Here is a 19,714-nt window from a genome sequence, read left to right on the forward strand (position 1 = left end):
AGGGGCCGAGTGTGTGTTGCAAGGGGCCCCAGTAGCAAGACCAGGAGATAATTCTCATATTGACATGTTGTCAGCTGAGACTTTCATTTACACGGAATTTATGATCCATTGTCAGAGGACTCTCTTTCAATCATAAAGCCCTTGGGTCTCATGGAGAGCATTTGCAGAGACGTGGGCTGACGAGGTTACCTCCCCTTGGACCAATTTCATTTCCATTTCAATTGTTTAGCGATGCCTCCATAACCCCTGTTGTGTAAAGCTAGACAAATGTAAGCCATGCATCTGCATTCATTTTCAGCCCAATAAACCAGTTAAGTACAATGTCAGCATTTCTATATTAATGACAGTTGCCCATCCCAGTTGCGCTGTGTATCATCTCAGAGAGCAGAACTTTGGACTCAGGTGATGAGCTTCTGTTAACAACTGCAGTCATGCAGAAAAAGAGTTATTAGATCTTGATAATGGCTTTGGCTAATGTACACGTTATTGATCAGCCATGTTCATCTGATATGGACATCGACAGTGAAATCAGATACCTTCAACAATGAACATTAATGATGATTAAAGGCCTGCAACAATAAATGTGATGATCTGTCATCAGTGACAGTCAGCTAAATTTCGAAACAAGTGGTTTACAACCAGCCATTCTGCGGGCAGCACTTAATCGTTAATGATCATGGTGTCAAACGCTTGAATCAGATGGATTGCAAAATATGTCAATTTGATGATGATAATCTTTTCGCACTGTCATCTGATGGGCACCTATGCAGGAAGTGAGCGGCCATTAGAAAGACCATACATATCGCCAAACAGACATTATCAATGTCCTTACAAAAATCAATTGTTTTCTCGCTAATAAAGGGAAACATGTGCAATTCAATATTCACATGTGGTCCTGTGATTTGATGTACAGTTCAACATCCTAACTATCATCAATCTGTTGAATTATTGTTAATGCTTGACACTACATTGAGTTTTATATGCCTCTTCTGAAAATGTAAAATTTTATCCATAAATCATATTTAACATTCAAATATTGCAAAGTGCAAAGAATATAATCATCAATTACTCAACCAAACAAAGAAGCAACAGGCAAAAATATTTCTTGAGACAGCAATTGATGAAGTCAGGTAAGGTGTTTTCAATTGTGGGCCAAGTCTACAAAAAATTCAAAATGGCCACCAGTTTGTGTCTGCTTATCACCGGGGAAATCAATATGCAACTGTTGTCTATGAGAAGAGACCCTCTAGGCAGCAAGTGCAGATAATCTGCAATTACAGGCAAATAATGATAGCTCAGACGCAGCAATAAAGATTCTTGAGAACTAAATCTTTCCCCCTAAGCTTCATTAGACAATGAAACATTAAAGCCATTGCTGCTGGCCTGGTCTGTCTTGTAAATTTGAAATGATCACAGATTTCTGAGATAGGATTGTCTCCGGCAGACAGGCAGCTTCATTTCCTTCACTAGTATATTGAGCTGAATATATATCTAAATATCAAAGGGGCTTGCAATGAATATTCAATTAACAAAATATTCATAAACATCAAAAGCTATTGTAATTCTTCCATACGAATCCAAATATGCAATCATTTTATAAAGCATGCAAAGCAATGGATGTTTAATGTTGCCATAAATAATACCCCAGGCACATCGAAATGCACTCAACTGTAAGTGTGTTGAGTGTATTGTGTGAGTGAGTGAACGTTCTTCTGCCACTGTCAGAATAATGTGAGCTGTATCACTCACAACAGCCTGTCCATAATCTAACCAGGCACACCAGCCATTGATAGGACAAACAATCCAAAACATCATGGTAAACACTATCAACATAGTCACACATTGTGGCCACCCAATCCTTGTTGGTTCCCACAACAGGCTACACTATGTGTAATGGACACAATGTGTCTTGTAAATACCATATTCACTGTATTAAAAGCCCTGGCCCAATAAAGGCCCTTGACTTACTTCCAGACCAATCTGTATGTCATCTTTAAAAGCACCCTGTACTTTGACAGAAATGTACATGACAGACCATATTTTGTGTATATTGCAGAGATTATTTACAGAAAACAGCAGCGCAAAAGGGGAGTATGACTACCTTATAGCTATTATTGAATTGTTTTAGTTCAATCAACATTTGAACAAAGTTTCTTCACTGCTCAATTCTGACAACTAAATTAACATTTTCTGAATAATTTTAACAAGCGTCTCCCCATGTGAAATTCCCGATACAACCAAGGCACTTATTACAGTGAATACAGTATGTAACCTATGAAGACAATTTCTGTGGTATATAACTGACAAATTTGTTGTGTTAATGCCGCACTCAGCAATATTCCAGCTATATGACGGCAGTGACAAATATTATCCTGATCTGTGCGAGACCTGGGTTAGAATAACTCCTCAGCGCTCAATTGCTTGTCGAAACAGGTCACATAATTCATAATTAGATTGGATGGTCTAACTCGGTGACTTGCATGTCGTAATAACCAGTGCAAATGAGTCGTTGCTCATCATCAACCACTGGTTTGTCTGTCCAAGTCGCAACCAGGCTGCCATTACATGGCTGCAACATTCGCATGTAAAACGCTGAACAAAACAACTGTGTTGCAGAAGGTTTGCAGTGTTTCCTATGTCAGGGAGGATATGATGCAGCCGAGACCAGGCCTTGATAGATGATGTCTTCAGGGGGTCGGTCACCAGCCATTCAGGTCGGCCATGGTGATCAGCACATCCCCACTTGTGCTGCTCCTTCAACTAGCAAGAGAAATTTGGACTTCCTCTGCCTAGGACCCCATGATGTAATATTGTTGACAATTGGGCTCAAGTGCACAATGGCCCCCTCCTGACATTTAATAACGTGCCAGAACAGCAAGCAATGCGACAACAGCTTTTTGAAATAATCTCAGAAATAATAGTCCCCAAAAAGTCACCTGAAATTTTAATAACAAAATAAACAAAATTGAATATGAGTGAGCGAGTTGGGTTTAACACCGCTTTCAACATTATTTCAGTAATATCACAGCATGTCTGTTTAATGTAGGTGGAAAGCCTAAAGTGATGCAGGTCTCAAATATTTTTCCACTTTGGTGAAACCCACGAGCACATGTATGGTGATGACAAACCGTGAAACATAATCGGGGCAAACTGGGATTCAATCCCATGCACAGAGAACTGCAGCACCTTAGACAACTGGGCCACCTGTGCCCCCCAACTGAATATGGTCGGGTAGCCTAGTGGTTAAAGCATTCGCTCGTCACGCCGAAGACCCGGGTTCGATTCCGTACATGGGTACAATGTGTGAAGCCCATTTCCTGTGTCCCCCGTCATATTCTTGAATATTGCTGAAAGCGGCATAAAACCATACTCACTCACAAATATGAAAAACTGCTAACCCTGCACATCTCTAAAACAATTATGAAAGCAAGAAGAGTGGAACCAGATCTCGTTGAAATTTAAAAAAGAAAACATGTTTCACGACAATGATATTTATTTACTTCAATTTGCTTTTTATCAATTTTTATGCCCAAAACACAAGATGCACAGAATTCTGAAGACTATAAATCTTACCTTTTTCTGGTACTTCTTCTTAATCGGCTTTTGTTTTTCCTTTGGTGGAGACGGTGGCCGAGAATTGGGCTTCTCAGGTTTGGGCTGGCGAATTCCATTTGTATTTTTGTAAGATGCCTGAAAGATGAACAATAAAAAATAAAACAAACACTCCATCATAAGAAATCATTTTATCATATGTATAAAGAATTCTTAATATAATTGAAATTACATTCAAAAGTATCTGTAATGATACTTTTCAACTTTTGAAATTAATCCCCTTAAAATATCACTGACTGATTTTTTTCCAAATATGATCAAGACTATAATAATATGATAGATCAGTTCTATGAATATTATAACCTATGGCTAAGCATTTCATTAATCAATAGTACACATCACACAACATCACTAAGCAGTGTAACCCTACTGATAATATCGACTGTGCGCTGTTGCTGTTTCCATGTTGTTAAACACAGCCAAGCTGGCATCAAAGTCAGGCAGAGTTACTCCCCTTGTTCAGTGGCAGAACAGGTGCTTCACCATGATAAGGGTCAAGTGTGGGTTGCAGTCAATATCATTTCACAACACTTATCAGGAAATTAACAAGTTTCCATTTGATGTGGTATTAGGTCAACACGGGTAAGTAGTACATTTTCATACTAATTTATCATTTTAATGAAAACTAAGAATATAATTAGAGGCATACATGTAGTGATTTGGGTCATCGTTAGTTCAGATTCACAGAAAATGTTAATCTTGTGGATGAATTTTTCAAATGTTAAATAAAATATAAAGATAGGATTTTCCAAACAACTGTAAAAGGTTTATCTTGCTGTGTTCAAATATCTCAATACTTGCAAGGATTTTATCAAACCAAATTTTTCAGTTGTCCCTTACAAGACAGTTTCAACGTGTGAATTCCTAACGCAGTACCTATCCCCTCGTCCATATGGGTGTATGATGTGGAGTATGAGACAATATGTCGGGGATACACACTCTAATATACTGGAGTAACCATCGATATCAACATTATAAGCTTCCCTCTGAGGGCTACCACTACAGCCGTCTTGGCTTGTCATCACAATCTTGGGAACTTAAAGGGGCCCTTTGAAAACCTATGAAACCCAACCAACATGCTTTAATTTCTTGCCACTGACTGCCTCAGTGACATCATCATTGACATCATCGATAACCTCATCAATGACATCATCAATATCATAGTGACATCATCAGTACCTGTATAACTGCATATTTGGCCGTATATGAACATATTGAATACCTATAAGTGTAGATTGAGTGTTCTTTCTTGGGCTGGGACGGGTAACTCGGGTACCCGAGTCGGGTGGGTACTGAGTAGGACCCAGGTACCTACAGGACTACCCGGTCCCATGGTTAGTCACGTGATATATTGTCTAATGACTAAAATTATCTGGAACTCTAGGGTTACACTACAAGTCATTAATGTTTGCTTTTCTTTCTGACTATGCACCCATTCCTTCTTTTCATATGGTTGAAAAAACATATAACTCAATTTAAATTCAGTGTATGCATGACCAGATTGTTTAATACATGTATCTAAATATGTTTTGGCAGGGCTATGCTAAAAAAGTTCCCAATCGGACATTTTGAGAGATCTCCTGAGGCCTAGAGTGGGTACCCGGGTAGGGTAGGGTAAAAGGGGGGCGGGTACCCAGGTAGTAAATTTATTATGCAAATTTAGGTCCCAAGCCTATTATTATTATTATTATTATTATTATTATTATACGAATGACAGATAATTCATAATTCTGATTTGTGAGTATGTTATTCCATATATTACCCATAGTAAATTTTGAACAAAGCACCACAGAACATATAGAATCCCAGAATCCAAACAGCGATCTAATATCAGACAATTTATATTTTTAACACGCCAGCATCAAGAGACATCTGCTTCAGAGTATTAGGACAATTAGCCGTAACTGCCACCTGGTCGACTCATCCAATATGCAAGGATTTCTTTTTATAGAAGTTTGGCGTCCAAGTGGTGGTGATTGGCATACACATGAAGCGTATGTATGTAAGTTCTCCCCAGACTGTGAAACCATTAAAACATAACATACTGGCAATGTGGAGGTTGTCCATCCCCATGTGCTACCAGACTATCACTAGCAAAGTAATCAATGTTATTACTTGGGAGCTGCTCTGCTGTAATGTGATCAAAGTAGACGACTCCTGTTGTACTTAATTGCTTAGTATTTTCATCTGTCATGACCTGCATGATGTCAGTGGGAGCCTGAGCTTGTCTGTACAGTCAGAACATGGTCAGGACATGTCTGCACAGTCACAATGTCGGAGCGTGTATGCACAGTCACAACATCGGAGCGTGTTCACACAGTCACAACGTCAGAGCATGTGTGCACAGTCACAACTCAAGAGTTTGTCCACACAGTCACAATGTCCGAGCATGTTCACAATCACAATGTCAGTAGTTCCAACTACATTCAATCAATCATAAGACAGGGAAGGAACACACCTAGACTTTTCCCTTTGTTTGTTTGTTGTTTAACGCCACACACAGCAATATTCCAGCCAGATGACCGTGGTCTGTAAATAATCGAGTCTGGACAAGACAATCCAGTGATTAATATCATGAGCATCGATCAACGCAATTGGGATACGATGACATGCATCAACCAAGTCAGCGAGCCTGACCACCCTATCCCGTTAGCCGCCTCTTGCGACAAGCATTGTCGTCTGTTACGGCAAGCATGGGTTGCTGAAGACCTATTCTACCCCGGATCTTCACGGGTCCTTTTCCCACTGAAAACATGATGGAGAACTACCGTAAAGTTATGCTGTGAGTACCACAACAAAAACATATTAGAATCTGCACCTTAATTGATGTGAGTAAGGTAACTGGAACCCTATCCCTTTTTTAAGGCTGGTTTTAAGTCAATGTTGGCCTTCCAAGGTGGTTGGTCAGCCATCTTGGTACATCTTCCTTAATGATACTGTCTGCATAAGTTAACTCCTTTAATCAAATCTTTCTACAAGCATTGATACTGGAGACCTGATTAGCCATGACTCCCTTTGTAGCATTCATTAAGTGGTACTACACAAAGTCTTCAACAGTCAGCTAAATAAATTAACTATCATATTTTATCTCCGTCTGTTCCCCTTCCAAAACACCCCCACCGCGCATGATTCAATTGTCTCCAAGCACCTACAGACAAGGAAAATCATGTGTTCTTTCCTTGTTTGTTTGTTTGTTGGTTGTTTAACATTGCATTCAGCAATATTCATGGTAAAAATGCACTGTATGAGATTATTTTTTTACAGATCTTCTTTCTTTTTTCATCTTAAAGATTGATTTGGATCGGCAAGGTGATAAAAAATACATGATGATTGATCTGTTGTAGTTCTAGTTTGGATTACTTTTATGGGCAAAGTGATCTTTACCATGGGCGGGATATAAAAAAACTTTGTCATTCTGATTTTTGTTGTTGTGAATTTAAGGTCTGTTGATCTATAAGCCAATCAAAAGCGAAAGTAAGACCTAAGGAGCAATGAAAGATAGTACAAGCCAGTCTGAAACTCACTGATATTTCAAAAGTAAAAACACAATACCAACACAAGTGCCTTCTATTACTTCCAAGTTTTCTTTCCTCAAAGTAACACCATACCCTCTTATCAAAATCAACAGAATGATATACTCACACAAGATGTGCCGTAATGTCAACACAAACCAATTATTAGCTGTTTATCTTTACCTAAAGAACTGAAACACACACCCTTGCTCATAAATCAATCAAACCGAAAATAAATATTTTCATACCAACGCCTTCTCCAACCTTCCGCTTCAAATTTCATAAACATGCATAAACAATTTCCAGGTTCAATTTCACTTTATTCGTTGTAAATCATTCTTCAACTGCACAAAAACATACTTTCGAACAGGAAAAATGTTCTCTTAGGACAAAAATATGCCAGAGAAAAGGACGATTAGATTACAAATCATGAAAATCACAAGACTCATTGCATTAGTCAATAGCGCAATTGACAACAGGCGTCACAAAATCAAACCAATCCCATATGTGTCTTTATTGAAATAGACAACAAATCAGATGAAGAACATGTGGTGGGCCTTTCTCTCTGCAATAAACATGATCTCCAAGGAATTCTAAACATCCTTCATCTCAGCCTCAACTTATCAGGAACAGTGCAGGATAGCTTAATGTGCTAAATATTTGGCAGTTTGGAATAAGAAAATGCTTTTTATGGCCATTTACATTGTGGTTTAACTCCCTTGAGGCTTAAGTCTTCAACTCTTCAGAAAGAAGGTGAGAAAATCAATCTCGAGTTTCCTTCGGCTTTCTGCTACCACTTAAAGATGTTGATTGAGAATGTTAGTGTCAACAAATAATTTGAAACGACACTTGAAGAAATGCTCGAATACAGGTGAAAACAGTGAACATTGATCCGACTTGATCCATAAATAAAAACTATTTACACAGCAAGTGCAACCTTATTGATCAGAATGTTAAGAATCATATCTGCAGAGATTAATGTCATAACCTCAGTGTTTATTATTTTTCTTCTCAATAAAAAAATAATCCGATCACGCTCAATACTTGGATTTCAGTTTATTTCAAGCATATGAATTACATTAAAACAAAGCAAATTATCAACAACTGAAAGTTCAGTAAAGTACTTATAACAAAGGGTCTCATTGCACAAGAAATTTACACTCAAGAGCAACAATATCAGAAAAAATCTTCAGTAAATGTCAGGTAGCGACAAAGGAAGACAGTACAAATCAACTCTTGGAATAATATCAGCCTTACATAAATCAAAGAGAATATTCAACTCTGATATTTACTTTAAAAATGTAGACTATGAAAAGGGTGAATTACATCCAAATGCACTGTCAGCTGCTGTGAGAGACGACCATCTATCTACCGAGACTGCTTGCAAAGCATTAAAACACTTCACTGGTGGTCTGGTTTATTTTGACAAGAGAGTACCAAATCTTTCAAACAACACAGTGTCAGTCCTTCAGCAAAAAAACGGCTATAAATGGACAAAGGGGAGGTAACTCCCATGGAATGTGATACATGGAAGAAGAAACACATGTCGGCTTGGATTGACATGTGTATTGATTTGTGAACTATTCATAGTGGGTTGATTTCATTTACGCTGAAATTGACAAGTATTTGAGCTACACTGCTAACAAGCATGTCAACTAATACCCTGTGTTTCAGCACATTAAACTTTTCCATTTCTATGTGGAGACAGTTTAACCTAGTAGGATGTTTTTAAATCATTCCACAGGAGCAAATTCAAAAAGTGGTAGAGTACAGGATATTATTTCAAAGACAAAATATTCATCAACTTCATGATATTCCGGTAAACAAGCAAATAAAAAAAAATCGATCATGAAACTATTTTTTTTGTAAATGAAATTTGAACGTAAGTCAGTTCTGATTTTCGGTTTGGTTTGGTTTGTTGTTTAACGCTGCACTCAGCAATATTCCAGCTATATGACGGCGTTCTGTAAATAATCGAGTCTGGACCAGATAATCCAGTGATTTACATCATGAACATTGATCCACGCAATTGGGATCGATGACATGCAGCGAGCCTGACCACCCTATCCCATTAGTCGCCTTTTAGTTCTGAAGTAACGCATAGCAGAGAGAAACTCAACTCATGGTGAAAAGTAAATCTCAAATCAACTGTAAACTATGTTTGCTTCTTTCTTGTTTTAATACCACACTCTGCAGTTTTCCAGCAATATGTTGGTAGTATATAATATGTGATATACAGTGATCGATATCATAACCAATCCACGCAACTGTGACACACATCAACCAAGACAAGGAACTTGACCACCTGATCCATTCAGTCACCTCTTACAACAAGCGTAAGTGAACCCAGGTTATGACTTTCAATCCAGACCACTCCAACTGCCCCACATCTGTAGCTAGCTTGTGAAGCAGGAGGCCCATCGTATGTATCAGTTATCCCTGTCACTCCAGGAACGTCTGGAAAACTGCTGGTCCCGTTCTGGAGTTTTGCTACCATCAAGAAGCAAGTTTGATGACCATGTGAATGAGTTACAGCTTTAAAACCATAAATATGAACTCTTAATTGCATATTTAATACCCAATATAAAATAAATATAACATTGGCACTTATAAAACTAAATATGTACGCCTCTAACCAAGTTCATGAATACTGATTATACATGCATCTTTATGGGCTATTGTTCCATATTGACTATTCAGGAAAAAATAGGATGTGTATTGATTATCTAAATCTCTATCCAACCCCCATTCGACTCAAATACTAAAAAACAGTGCTAGACAAGTCCAGCATTCCAAGAGACAGTGTGATGACAAGCTGAAGAGATATTTCTGGTTACAGTCAGCAGGGGGAAGTACAACACTCTTTTACTGAATAAAGAATCATAAATATCTTCTATAACGCCACCCTCTCTACTAGTAACTACACCCATCAGGTACCCCAATTACCTTTATTCCTGGCATTCTAATAATGCCAAGACATTCTTTTCACCCCAGACTGACAATATCAGACTAATGCCATGATATGCGAAGACTGTTAAAAACTTATTCATTTCACCTCAATGGCAATCACAAAATTCTAAATGACAAATGTTTCCTTCTTGCTCATAACCATAAATCTGATCCACTTTCACAAAAGCTATTCCAAAAATGCCTCGTCAAAAATCTACTCCGTTTTGGGATGTGGGATGTTACAAATTGATTACTAGAACTATGCCTTGAAGGTTGAATAGTTTTGACCTGCGCCGACAGCGGGCATCAAACAGTGTTTTAATTTCTCATCTCTTTCTCTGTGTCAGTCAAGATATCACTCAGAAAGACCTTAAAGTGTGCTTCTTTTTCCTGCTAGACTTCGCAGCCTTACAGACTGGACTTTTCTGATTATTAGGCAAGATGTGATGTTGCCATGGAAACCAAAACAAAGCCAGGAAGAGGCTGCTCAAGGATCAATATGTCCCCGGGAGGTGTTTGAACGAGGATCTTGGATTTAAGATCGTGGCCTGTTTGTTTTCTACTGATTCATCAGAGGCGACGAAAGGAAATTACAAATAAAATCGTGGCATTACCACACATAATTTACTGACATCTTGGCAGGAAAATTAATGAAGTCAAATTGACAAATTCTTATGAATTAAACATTGGCAGGTGGGGGAAAAAAAATGCCATTGTTGAGAAGAAACATTGAAAGTGGACATCTACAAGATGCATTGCTATTCATCCATAATACCCTCATTTGAAGATGATTCTTCAAATATTAACATTTCCATACCACTGAATGGCATCAGACTCCACAAATAATCGCAATGATATTAATTTTCAGACAGCATTGTTGAAAGTTTATTGATACAGACCTTCATGTTAATATTTGTTAAACAGGTGCTTTGAGGCATTTGACCAAGGCTTTGTGCACAGCTCCAAACTAAGCAGGGTGATTATTTACTGTAGTTCGGCATTTGCATAAAATGAAAATGTTATGACATGGCATTCAGCTTTACAGTGTGACAACATGTCAAGCTGACCTTGCTAACATGCAAAAGTTTTGAGGTCAAAGACTTTACTGGTGTCATCATGGAGTTATCTGCCCTTACATAAAAGTCACAGGAAGTCACTTTTATTACTATCAAAATATCAAACTTAAGTCCCAAATATATTACTGTTAACACCTAAAACCAAATTATGGGGCAGACAACTAAAAGTGAGGCCGTTACAATGCCATTCACGTATTCACGTACACAAAATTCAATTTTGTTGTCAGATGCAGCTAAATTGCAGATGACAACAATGATTACATAAAGCAACGAGATATTTCACAAAGTTAACAAATGACTCCAGGAAAATTCAATACTGTTTTCATCAAAGAATGTAACAATATATAAAAATACTTGTTGACAGCATAATCTATTGCTAACGTGACAATGATTAATGACAGTGATGCTATAGAAATAGACGACATTGTCAGTAGACCTCTTACAGCGGCTTCAACTCCAGCGAGAAAATCTTTAAAGTTGCCAAGATGGGAAGACTTTGTTTGGCTCCCATCTCCAGCTTGTAATGGAAAAGTCTTTGAAACATTTCTTTGAAATACTTATCTGGCACCTTGGAGGTTTGCGAAGAGTGATAATGAGTTTGTTGGTTCGTTTGTTGTTTAACGCCGCATTCAGCAATATTCCAGCTATATGGTGGCGGTCTGTAAATAATCGAGTCTGGACCAGACAATCCAGTGATTAATATCATGAGCATCGATCCACACAATTGGAATACGATGACATGCATCAACCAAGTCAGCTAGCCTGACCACCCGATCCCGTTGGTCACCTCTTACGACAAGCATAGTCACCTTTCACGGTAAGCATAGGTTGCTGAAGACCTATTCTACCCCGGAATAGGTCACGGGTCTGATATTAAGTACATTATGAGGACATAGTACAAAAATATGGGGCTCCTCATGGACCTACCAGTGAAAACAATACATGCATTTGAACCTTTATATATTACAATTATGTACTGGCGGGCTGTGGAAAACACTGATGGCAAGTTGTCAGACCAAAATTCACCATTTTCAACAGATCCTGGCATGCCAAAGGGAGGCAACTCTGCACAGAGACACGTGTGACCTTTACAACTGGGCTTTGTATGCCGCCCCTCACTGCACAATTCTTCAACTAATATACCAAAGTAAAACAACCCATTAATAATTAATTTCAAATCTTTACAAATTGTTGCTTTCTTCCAGCTTGTATTACAACCCTAACATATTTATGGATGTATTGAACCCATTTAAAAACCATTATCACGGCAATAAATCTGTATTTAATACCACCCCCTTAATCCCACTATTACCCTAACAACATTCAACAGAGGTAGCTAAACACTATGTCCACCTACAGTTATTAATGTGTTTTCCATTAGCGACACGAAACCTGCCCACTTGGAAATGATATATAGCTCATTACCCGAAAAATGTTTTGAATACCTCAGCAAATGGACATAATCTTACAGATTTTGCCCATACTTCAGACACCCCTGAGTTCTTATGGCTGCTAAAACAGTACTTTAACCTTTAGAATGAGAAGGAGTGAACACGGAGCAATGGCAATGACAATCCATGTAATGATATATGCTTCTTCCTTCTTTGTTTGTTAATGCCACTCTCAGTACTATTCCAGCCGTATGACGGCGGCCTGTTAATAATCATGTCTAGACCAGACAATCTAGTGATCGATTTTATCAGCAACGCTCCACACTGTTATAAGGTGCACCATCACCACCAACAACAACAACCGTTAAGAAATCCACATCCAGCGAGATGAACTAAACAGCCTACTTCTTCACTGATTGTTTCCCTTGTCAATGACAGGTGATGAGTTTGATTGACAGGTGAGGTGTAGATGAGCAACATGTGACCTGCCTCACGCCCCCACACTGGGGCCAGAGGGGCTAGCTGAGGCAGCGAGGACAGGAACAAGCTGGTATATGGACCAGCTTTATCACACCCTAAGAAGAAGCTAAGGTCAAAGTCGGAAGTAGTAATACAATGACTGTACACAGACATGTACAGACAGGTTCTGCCTGCAAACTGGGTCTCCTTTTGTTTATTTCTTCATTTTCTATGGCTTGTAAACAATTTGTGCTCAGCAATAATATTTGAATATTGCTGAACCATCATACTCAGCAATGTTCCAGCAATATGACAGAGGCCTGGATATAATCAAGGCTGGACCAGATGATCCAGTGACTGAGTGAGTGAGTTGGGTTTAACGCCGCTTTTAACATTATTCCAGTAATATCACGGTGCGTCAGCTTAATGTGGGAGGAAAGCCCGAAGTAATGCAGGTCTTGGACGTTTACCACTTCGGTGAAACCCACGAGCACGGGTATGGTGCTGACAAACCTAGAAACATAATCTGATATTGTGAACAATGATCCACGATCAACAAAGTCACCAAGCCTGACCACCCGAACCATTTGGTCACCTCTTACAAGCAGCCAGTTGCTGAAGATCAACTCTAACCTGGAATCCTCACCTCGCCTCGTCCTTGTCTAACGTAGAGTGACACGACCACTGACTGATAGACATGCATAACATTCAGACATGCACAAAGCAGATCAGGAGACAAGAAGACTTCCATAACCTACTATATTTCTGATTATATTCTAAACATCAGTCTCCCATTATTGCTACATACACAGCGATACCACACATGAATAATTCACCAGACTCATATTGTATTCAAGTCTGCACACACAGACTTCCTCTTGCATATAACCCTTGTGTTGAATACATAGCATAATCCTTCATAATGATTTTTTACAATAGTAGCTGAGAGCATACATTTCAAGTCTATTTCAATTTACTTGAAATAAACAATTCTCTTGGTGTGTATTTTTTATTATCTCCGCCCTTGTCAGCAATTAGGCTTGGATGCTAAAAGGAACAGGCAGCTTGTCTACTCTAATATAAAACACACAGTTAAAAAACATTCTCCAGAGTTGTCATACCTTGTTAGAGTGACAATGTGCTAGGCCTCCTAAATAGAAAAAGTTTAATGTGTTAAAGTTACATGAAATATTTATTCCGCAAAAACAGCATACTGGCAGAGGCATCCAAATTGCCTTGTTGATAATTAATTTAACGCACTAGAATTCAACATTAAATTTGATACTTTTTTGACATTTCAAGCAAACGGATAAATCATTCAAACATCCTTCTATTTGGTGAACTTTATTATTTTATTTCAGTAACAGCACAAGATCTTTCTTAAAATTTGCTTTTAGATAATAGCATCATAGTTTGTTGATGAAATGAGTGAGTGAGTACATAATGGGTTTTACTCAGATCAATATCTCAGTCATATATCAACTATTTCAAATCATCATCATCATCATCATCATCATCTGCAGTACACTCAGTATTATCACAATCATCTTGATAAATATTGATCATTAATTCTTTCATTTTCATTATCAATACAGCCATTATCATAATACTCTTGACCAATCGGGGCGGGCGGGTAGCCTAGTGATTAAAGCGTTCACTCATCACGCCAAAGACCCAGGGTTCGATTCCTGACATGGGTACAATGTGTGAAGCCCATTTCTGGTGTCCCCCGCCGTGATATTGCTGTAATATTGCTAAAAACGGCTAAAACCATACTCACTCACTCACTTGACCAATCATCATCAGCATCAGCATCTTGATGACAAACATCGTAACCTCACATCCAACACACTCAGCATCCCATGATATTCATGACAGTCATCACTGCCAATACAGCTACCATTATCATAATCACCAATTTAATTCATAATCTTTATCATCAAAACCGTAATCATCACTATTAATACAGCTACTATTATCATAATTATCATCAACATTTTCCATATTGTATCAACCGTTTTAATTATGAAATAAAACTACAAAAAGCATATGAAATCTGTTTTTTCCCTGGCATTCCTGGGCTACTCCAGTGTTCTGAAGCTGGGTGCCGTGACTGCTGGGAAGCCCAGGACACGACACCAGAACCTGAAAGAGGTCACTTGTACAAAATGGGGAGATGGCATGTCAAAATGAAATGAACATTGTCAGGTTACAAAATCTCTCTTGTACTTTGCATGGCATGCAATCCTTAGATTAACAGAAGGGACAAAAACTACACGTTGTAATGGAGTGGCAATGTTTTGACAACAAAACATCCACACATGAATTTTAAACTGATTCTTGAACTTAGAGAAACACAACATGACCTCTACACGTTCATTCATTCATTTCCTTCGCAAAACAAGTATATCAAGATATTCACACCCTCACTGTATCAGTAGTCCTATCCAAGTTCATGAAGCATTCACCCTTTCTATTCCCTCTATTCACATGAATATCATTCTCTATAATAATTCGATGAAAGAAACATAATTAGATTTCTTAAAAGCAATTTTATTTGAACTCCAATTCTAATAACTAAAATAAAAAATAATCAAGGATGAAATTCGGGATCAAATTATACGGCTTCTGCAAAATAGTATTACTTGTCGCATGAAATATAAAATATTGCTGTCAATGCTTGGAGAGGCTTACCTAAAATTGCTATCGATTCAATATTGTCATTGCCATTACAAACTCTGATTTCCTGAATAAAGCCTCATGAATATTCATGAAGCATATTCAGCTCGATCAATAATGCTGAAGTAAACAGCATTCCATATCACTCCATCAATTCTTTAGAAATAGATAACCATGAAAAAGAATTGTCAAATAAATTTCCAAGTAATAGCATTGATAAACAAAAAGTATGATGCTGATGAAAGTTCTGTCAAGTGTAAATACAATCACCGACGTGTATGAATCAATACTTAACACTAAGTGACAACAAGGTATGTACCAGAATAACCAACAACACAGTCAGGTAGGTTTGTAATCTACTCGCTAATGAAATACACATCCAGGTAATGAACAACATAGTAGAAGCTATTGACGACTTTCCGAATCACTTGAACCTATTTCAGCAAACAGTGCACATCCCATTGCCAAGACTAATACACTACCTTTAAAAAAACAGAAAAGAAAAATAAACAATTCCAGCACTGATAAAAACATCCGAAAAGCAAACACATGTTGACAGTTATCTTTACAGTATAGTAACAAATCCGTCTCATAGAAAATCTCAATCACTTGTGCAATCTCTTTCTTGCCAAATATCCTCATCAAATCCAAGCAGTCGCCACTATACTGCCTGTCTCGCTTTGCTTACATGTAAACATCGTTCATTTCATACACAGCTGAAAAACCTGCTTTTACATTCGCCCACAGCTCTTTAAACACATCACAAGACATATGCTGATTACACACTAGTAAGGGCACAATTATGACTTGTGGTACAGCCCAATTGTCAGAGGGCTTGAAGCCCCAGCATTGTGATGAGACGAGCGAGCAAGCGAGCCACACTCAAGCCGTGTCTGATACAAGCTTTGTCTTAAAGGGCCAGCCAGACTACCAGAACGTTCATTGTATCTTTCACTGTTTTGAGTGTCACCAAGCGGGGATTCGCTCCCTGATGCCATAAATAAGATAGATGACTTTTATAGGAGCTTCTTGATATAGTGTTTGGCTGTCTGCTCTGAGAAAGTGGACTATCTGTTTCGATAAATCTTTCCCTAAAGTGTGGATCCTGCTATAGATGGGCTCATGAATTAAAGACTTTTCCTTGGAAAACACACATACAACATAAGCTAAAGAATCATTTCAAACTATCTTAATTGCAAATGAACCTGTTCAACTTGATCTGATGATCTCATCTAATGTCAACAATCAACGTAAATTAATCTAATTTCTGAAAAGACCCGGAGGTAAACATTTATAGATCTTGATAGTGTCTTTATCTTCATGTTACCGAATCCATAATGTGGTCACCATAATGTCAAGCACTGAATTAATTTTCTTATCACAGTCAGAAATATACATTAAGCAGACACTTGCCTACTTAGAAACCATCGCTTTCACAACTGTTGTATTTCTAGACATTAAATATCAATGACGCTACTTATTGCTCCTGGCTGTGTTGGTCACTGCACAAGTTGTAGCAGTAAACCAGCAAAGGACAAGATATGTGTCATATGGACCTTTTTCGTCCCACTGAACCTGTAGAATTTCAGAAAACAAATATATTAAAAGCATTATGAATGAGTGAGTGAGTATGGTTTTACGCCACTTTTAGCAATATTCCAGCAATATCACTGCAGGGAACACCAGAAATGGGCTTCACACATTGTACCCATGTCGGGAATCGAACCGGGTCTTCGGCATGACGAGCGAACACTTTAACCACTAGGCTACCCAACCGCCCTAAAAGCATTATGAAAGTTATAAGTCTTCATAGGAATGACAATTGAATATATAGTTGTAACGATAAATTGTGCCTTAAAGGCTGAAGTCTGAGGTCTTCAGGAAGTATTTCTAATAAGTTAACTTTAGCAAGTCTTGAACCAAGCCTTTTTCACACATTTTAGCCATACTTACATACTAGACAATGTAAAAAGTCCAAAACTTGCTCCCATAAAAAAGGAAACGAGCATGTCCCTGGTCACATGAACAGAATTACTCCAAATTTTACAAACTTTGAAATTTCAAGAAATGTCATTTCAAGTGTACCAAAACGGGATGATCATACCTCTTCCCTTGATGAAAAGGCAAGTTGAATCCCTTCCCCTATTTGTGAGCCACACACTGCAACATTGTTCCCTGTTTGCATCAACAATGTACACAATTACATACAAAGGGGATTATTCATGGTTATTGGGGTTCTAATGTTAAAATTTCTGCTTGAAGCTGTCACAAAATACAAGACTTGTTTGTAGAAGTTAGGTTCAGACAAATGAGCTGATACAAGTAGGATTTGATGCAAGACCTTACATTCTGAGTAAGAAGATCAGATATAAGACCAGTTCTTCAATCACACTATGTGACAGTATTCATATCTCATACATGACACTAATATAACTATCATTATTAGCATAATAAACATCTCAATCACTATCTTTATTCATTGACAGATTATCAAGGCTTGTAACTAGAGGCATAAGCTCCGAAAGAGTGTATTAGTTATAAATACATCTTAGAAAAAATAGTTGGTATTTAACTGAAAATCCATTTGACAGGTTATACAGGAATGATTTTTGGGTGTGAAAATGTCAATGAAAACAAATAAATGATAACATCGGTGACATTTTTTTCCATAAACAAACAACTGGTTCCATGGAGCCGATTCCACTGCTGTACCCAACTGGGCCCAAGAATATATAAATAAATTTGATTCCAAGGCATTCCATTGGCTAACCAAGCAATGAGGCCACACCCGCTTACAGATGTAAGCATATTTTGCATAAATCTAAGTATGTATGCAGACCTACAAAGAATGCACATTGATCTTTATGTTTACCCCTCCACAAACACAAACAATATTAGTTAATTCTTAAAACACCCAAACATATCTGCCTGTTCCTGCAAATTCTTCTTAAGACCAATGAAGATCGAAGAGTGAGAGAGTGAGTATGGTGTTAAGCCGCTTTTGGCAATACTCCAGCAATATCACGGCGGGGGACACCAGAAATGGGCTTCACACATTGTACCCAGGTTGGGAATCGAACCCGGGTCTTCGGCATGATGAGCGAACGCTTTAACCACTAGGCTAACCGACTGCCCCGAAGAATGAAGATATCATTGTCCCTTGAAAACTGTCCTGTCATAATACCTTTGTGTTTCTTTGTGTTCTGTTGTAACTAATGCAGATAACATCCCTATTATATATCAACATGATGTACAGCCCCTTTAAGGATGATGATAAAATGTACGATGTTCGAATCTCCAGCAATGACATCACGACAATATTTTATCGTGAAATAGACCACACTTCGTTTTTCATTGTTCTTTGCGATTTATTACGTATCTATCTGACCTGTGAAGATCCGGGGTAGAATAGGTCTTCAGCAACCCATGCTTGCCATAAAAGGCGACTAAGATAGTTGACTAACAGGATCTTAGTTGACTTAGTTGATGCATGTCATCATATTCCAATTGCGTGGATCGATGCTCATGATATCTATCACTGGATTGTCTGGTCCAGACTCAATTGTTTACAGACCGCCATCATATAGCTGGAATATTGCTGAGTGTGCCATTAAACAACAAACAAACATATCTATCTTAAAATATCAATAAATATTAATACCAGCACATTCAACAGACAGGGCTTACCTTTGGCCTTTTATACTTTTCTGAATTCTTTTTCTAAGTGTTGAATGTTTAGCATGTCAACCATCACCTCAATATGACTTTTCTAAATGATATTTCCCACGCTTCTTCTTAAAAATTTATTCTAAAGCCCTGGATATACAAGTTTCATATAGCACTTAATTCTTCCATGTCACTTCTTCAAAATAGACATGAAGTTTCTATGATATGACTTTACCAATAGGCCCCCCAAAGGGTGTGTGTGCATCAACGCCTGATTGACATCTGACAGTGTTGATGTCAACTGAGATCATGTCACGCTTACAACCAACATGGGGTTGTATATCAACATGGGGGTGCTGTGAAATGTACA

General features: G+C 38.1%; 1 protein-coding gene across 2 annotated transcripts in view; it reads right to left on the reverse strand.

Annotated features, from left to right (window-relative positions):
* The window catches only part of LOC124142085 (autism susceptibility gene 2 protein homolog), a 251,314-nt gene that overhangs the window by 125,667 nt on the left and 105,933 nt on the right, over positions 1–19,714 (reverse strand). For both annotated transcript variants that reach the window (XM_046510351.2, XM_046510350.2), the window contains exon 2: positions 3,574–3,690. In XM_046510351.2, the coding sequence (XP_046366307.2) occupies positions 3,574–3,690 (117 nt within the window). The remainder of the gene's footprint in view (positions 1–3,573; positions 3,691–19,714) is intronic.

Source organism: Haliotis rufescens, unplaced genomic scaffold (assembly GCF_023055435.1).
Source record: "Haliotis rufescens isolate VD_foot unplaced genomic scaffold, xgHalRufe1.0.p SCAF_38, whole genome shotgun sequence".
Taxonomy (NCBI): Eukaryota; Metazoa; Mollusca; class Gastropoda; order Lepetellida; family Haliotidae; genus Haliotis; species Haliotis rufescens.